This window comes from Anarrhichthys ocellatus, unplaced genomic scaffold (assembly GCF_004355925.1).
Source record: "Anarrhichthys ocellatus isolate YVR2014 unplaced genomic scaffold, GSC_Weel_1.0 scaffold33, whole genome shotgun sequence".
NCBI lineage: Eukaryota > Metazoa > Chordata > Actinopteri > Perciformes > Anarhichadidae > Anarrhichthys > Anarrhichthys ocellatus.
Window position 1 is genome coordinate 565,786 of NW_022280063.1, and position 5,393 is coordinate 571,178.

At 44.6% G+C, this 5,393-nt stretch overlaps 1 protein-coding gene across 1 annotated transcript; it reads left to right on the top strand.

Moving 5' to 3' along the window:
- The first annotated feature begins 71 nt into the window (after positions 1 to 71).
- On the top strand, positions 72 to 4,054 carry LOC116393332 (amphoterin-induced protein 2). Its single transcript, XM_031865560.1, has 2 exons — positions 72 to 255; positions 1,377 to 4,054. Exon 2 carries the CDS (start codon positions 1,460 to 1,462, stop codon positions 2,987 to 2,989), a length of 1,530 nt encoding a protein of 509 aa, XP_031721420.1. The 5' UTR covers positions 72 to 255; positions 1,377 to 1,459; the 3' UTR covers positions 2,990 to 4,054.
- The last annotated feature ends 1,339 nt before the right edge of the window (positions 4,055 to 5,393 follow it).

The following is a 5,393-nucleotide window of genomic DNA, read 5'->3' on the forward strand; positions in this document are numbered from 1 at the left end:
CCCCCCCCCCGAGTCTCTCGCACTGGTGTGCTGCTACTCTCGGGGCGCACCCCTCCCGCGGCAGCATGCAACCCGACCTGCAGGTGAACAATTCAGCCGTTTCCCCCGCGTCCTTCCACACCCTCCGGGCGGATCGTTTGCGGATAGAGCGAAGTTGCCTGTATAGGTTTAAGGATTCACATACGTTCAGCGCGTGCGGATGTTTGAAGTCGGACGAGCGGATGATTTGGATGGCCAGCGTTGCGGGCGCAAAAGGTGAGCTGTCGGTCGTGCTTTGTTTTGTCGCCACAGAAGTCATCCATTCCTGGTTGTTGTCGTCCCTTCTGAGCCAGATTATGTGTGGGAATACTCAGAGCAGGAAAGGACAGAGTGGGCTGCCAGTAATATAAAATAGTTAATTTGTCATCCACAACCACTTTCCTACATTTCTCTCTTTTGTGGTCTATGACTTTTAGTTATTCAGTTGTTTTTAATTTGCCAATTATTTTCTTGATTAATCGATTGTTTGGGCTACAAAAAATGCCCATGGAGATTGTTCCAGAGCCCAAACGTGACCTCTTCAAAAGTCCTCACATTAAAGATGCTGCAACCGCAGAGTGATTGGCATCATGATTGGTATAATTAAAAATTTAAATGATCAATCAATTATTAAAAAAGTTACGGAATAATGTTCTGTTGATTTATTAACTGGCTAAATTGCAGCTCTAAACTTTTTTTGCTTATGATTAATCTGTAGATTAAGCACTTTTAAAGTGATTATTGAGAACAGTTTGACAGGCGAAACAGTTGCGTATTTTGAAATAAATAATAGAGTTGTGTAATTTAATTAGGCTATACTATAAATATTGCAGTCTGAATTGTTGTATCTCGGTGTAATATCACATTGAATACTGCAATCAACTGTAATGCTATAACTTCAACTAGAGAGACAAACACGGCTGATAGATGGATTGAAAATATTATCGTGAGCTAAAGCAAGAACTAATCATCTTGTATTATATTGGTGGGAAGTATGGGCGAGGTGTATGGATTATAACATGTATGGATTAAGTGAAACTTTTTCCAGCAGTTACTAACAGTTATTGTGTGCAGATGATTGTATTTAATGTGGTTTACAGTTTATTTTTAGAGCATGTAACATCTATATCATATGTCATATAGTCTTACCATGTGTTCTTACTGTTTATCTTGCTGTCTGTTTTTGCTCATGATAATCCCTTTCACTCCGTGTGACTGTAAAGCTCATCTGGATTTGGGTTTGAGTGGGTTTTAGTGCCAGCAGGGCGAGTAGATTATTTCTAAATTGAGATAATAAGGAGAATCATTTCCATTTTCCCTCTTCCTTGTGTCCTCCCTCTCTCTGTGTCTGTCCTCAGTTCACTATCAGACGCTTGTAAATCAGACATGTGTACACCCAGTGAGACAGTAACCTGAGACCCCATCCTGAAGGAACACCAGGATGCGTCCCATTTCCTCGCAGCCTTTAGGCAAGACCACTGTCGGAGGCAGCCGATGGAACCCTGCTGCTGCAGCCTTGCTGCTCTCCCTGTGTCTTGGCTTCCCTCCTTCTTTGGCCACTTGCCCACCCTGCTGCCTTTGTGCCAGTGATATCATTTCCTGCAGTGGGTGCAATCTGTCCATGCTGCCCTCTGATCTCCCAGGCTATGCCACACGGTTGGACCTGAGCCACAATACCCTCACTGTCCTGCCCGTGGACTGGATTTCCCGGCCGTTTGACCGGCTTGCTACGTTGGTTCTCAGCCGCAACTCCATCAGCCGGATCGAGGTGGACGCCTTCACTGTGACACCGCACCTCCTCCACCTGGACCTCTCTTCCAACCGACTAACGGCACTGAACTTGTCCGTCTTCGCCGGGTTGGAGGAACTGAAAGAGCTACTGCTGTTTGGCAACCAGATCGTCCAGATTAACCCAGGGGCCTTCAGTGATCTCTACAGCCTGCAGAGGCTCTACTTCTCCGGGAACAGACTGACGGCTTTCCCCCTGGGGCTTTATTGGGAACCTGGAGGGCCTCGTAATCTAACCTTTCTCGATCTGTCATACAACAGGCTCTCCGAAGTGCCCGTCCAGAGCCTGCTGTCACTCACCCGGCATTGTGCAATTTATTTGCAGAAAAACCCTTTGGTCTGTGACTGCGCTTTACTCGCCTTGCTGGAGTACTGGATGTGGAAACAGTATCGCCCACTGGTGGATTTCAGAGGTGAATACCCATGTAGAGACGGTTCAGGACCGGAATATGAATGTAGCCAGGATGTAGTGTCAGATATGTCCCTTGAGGCACAGACTTACCAAGTGGAGCCTGGTAAATGGCTAAGAGTGCCATGTCCAGGGTTGGCCACTCAAGGCCAGGAGGCGCTGGCATTGTTCTGGGTTACCCCAAGGACTGTGGTGAATTCATCAACCGATGATCCGATGGCCCACCTAATACTTTTCCCCAATGGCACCCTTGAAATCCGGGGAGCCCTGATGGAGGATTCTGGCATGTATTGGTGCGTGGCAGCCCGCGGGCGCCACTACGACCCCAACGAGTCTCTGGAGGTCAATGTGGTGGTCGGAAACCTAAGCACATCCTCCACTGGTGGCTTGGCACGCGGCAGCGGTGCCGAGCATTTCAACACAGCATTCACCACCCTGGCCTCCTGTGTGGTCAGCATCATTCTGGTGCTGCTGTATCTCTACCTCACCCCCTGCCGATGCCGGGAAAACCGGGGTGGAAGATCGAGAGGGTGCGGCAGGCGAGCCTTCATCCTCTGCTCAGACCCCAGAGAGGTAGAGTCAGGACAGCGGCGGTCAAACGGAAAGAGGGTGGCTTTCTTAGAGCCTCAGGTAGAGGACTCTGATATTGGTGGTCCAAAAACACCAGCAATGAATTTGGGTCACGTTACCACCGAGGGAATTCTCAAAAATGGAAGTAGGACAGTGGGACAGACCCTCACGGACACAGCTCACATCGCAGAAGCAAGAAAATAACCTTTTGCACATTCCTGTATTCTTACAGTGTTTTGTTTTCACTGTCTTGTTTCAGGACACGATGAGAAAATCCATTTGATGTGAAGTAGTGCACTGTGATTCTCGTGGAGTAGTTATGCACTGTAGGGGTTTGGGTGTTTGGTCTGAAGCAGAAAATGCAGTCCTTTCGTAGGCAGAATTACAATTATGTCTCTATTGTAAGTGGTTTCTGTTTTTTTTACATTAAGAGCTGATACAATCTGACTGTTGCCGCGGGGAATTGTGATTGCAAAGTTCATATAAAGGTTGGTGGTGTTTTTAATTGGGCAGAGTGACATATTCCCTCCTGATTTGATAAACTGCTAGAGGCATTATACGGTATATGCCTTGTGAATACTGCAATCACAGTGACCCCGTGTTATTTTTAACCACCTGTCTCGTACTACGGATGATTTTAAAACATGTCGGTAATATGTGTGAAATTACCTGAACTTTGATTATATGAATCAAATATGACCCTGTGGAGGTTCCTTTATCAAAAGCAAAGAAACACTACAAAGTGAGACAGTGTACTGTAGACTATTGTGTTGCTACAAAATGTTAACTTTGTGTTTAGTCGGACAAAAAAATGCATTTGATGAATTTAAATGTGCTGGAATATGTGGTTTCTCCTAAAGGGGTCATTCACTCAAATTGCAAATATAATCTATTTCCCCTTTACCATAAAGTATCTGCAGATTTCTGTCTCCACCCCATTACAATGGAGGGGAATGGAATTTTGTTGGTGTTCTTCATAGTACTGAATATTACATTTAAAGCTTTTTATGATGGGTCAAATTACTTTGTATAGGAAAGGAACAGTTATTGAACATTACAGGCAACTGTTTGCTAAAACGTTCAGCATTTGAACTTTATCAGGTGATTCTCAATCCCGATCCGTCAAATACTGACACTTGGCTGTCGGCCATATGCTTCAAACTCGGACCCCTATAGTTTCAGTTTGAAACGTGTCAGTCGGTCTCTTTTCAAAATAAAACTTCCAACATAGGTTTACTTAGTTTTTAGGTTTACTTATGCAACAAAAGTAATTCGTTAGGTTCAGGAAAATAATGTATATTTTGGGTTTAAATAAATGAGCCTACATTTGTTAAAAGAAGTAAAAGAAGTTGGTTTGTTACGTAACATGGCGTCAATAGTGTACAAAAGTTACGAAGCAATATTACGCTAAAATAGGTCAACGTTGACTGGGTTTGACATTGGACCCGAGCAGCAATCTCCTGAGTTAAAGTCCCATGTTTGTTTGACCCATCAAACCTACGCTCCATCTGATAATAATGACACAGATGGGATTGCATCAGAGTTAGTTGAATACAGACACTATAGGTGCCTTGGTGCGTAGGTTTCAGACACCGAGGGCCACTGACCTAGCGTGGGTATATGACGAGTCTGACATTAGACCGGTTTGGCTCAGCACATATTCCACAGAGCTCACTGTGAGCAGTTTTCTTTGAACAGTGTGTGTTGTGGATTATCTGGGTAACAGGGGCACATGTTGCTGTTCAATTTTTGACTTGCCATTTTTTGGTGGTCTGATAGAAAATCCATTTCCCGTATTTGAATCGGGTTAGAGGCAAATAAAAATGATCCTGATAATGAGCCTGAAATGATATCGTGAAAAAAATTATTTTAATTCCAAAATTCAAAGGTGTGAGGTATTCCCGTGGCAGCAGCTACTGTTTAACTGCCGTAATTTCAGCACCATATTAAAAAAGTAGCACCTTTTGACTATTCAGTCCACAGTTCTCCAAAGGTTTGGCCGAGTTGTGGTCTAGACCAGCCAACCTGGAGCTGGTTTCAATTGACACTTGAGCAGGCTGGACACTTGTTCATCCTTTCAGACATGGACTTCCTTTCTCACCCTCCACCTTGTCACACCACGGCTTCACAAAACAGCAGATTCACAGAGGAATGGATCCTTATTGGTTCAGACAGGAGGGGAGTTTGGGCTCTGCGATGAGGCCCGAGTCAGCCCAGATTAGTGTCAAAGAAATCTGATGGAGGGTTGCCAGCTCGCTCCAAGCCCTCCATGACCCACATTCCTCTGTCCACCCTCTGATTGTTTTGCATGTGTGTGGAATCATTTCCAAGGTGTTGAGAGTCTCTGTAAAGTCTCCATGGCCTTGTCCACGCTAGCACTGTCTGAATAGTAACGTCTTCTATGTTTTCTGTTTTATTAAAGGTTGAATTTTAAGTAGAGCAGTTAAGGTAAAGCTTTGTCATGACTACAATGGCGATGATATTTGCAGGTATGAAATAAAATGTTTAAATTTGGGGGATGAGTGTGTTCTTTTCTCCCTACAAGTGAATGTAACGGCAAAACTCATATCTGACATGTGTGGTATTGAGTTTCATCATGTTTGGCTTC

Coding starts and splice junctions, on each gene's coding strand:
- LOC116393332 (XM_031865560.1), top strand. CDS start 1,460: ATGCGTCCCATTTCCTCGCAGCCTTTAGGCAAGACCACTGTCGGAGGC.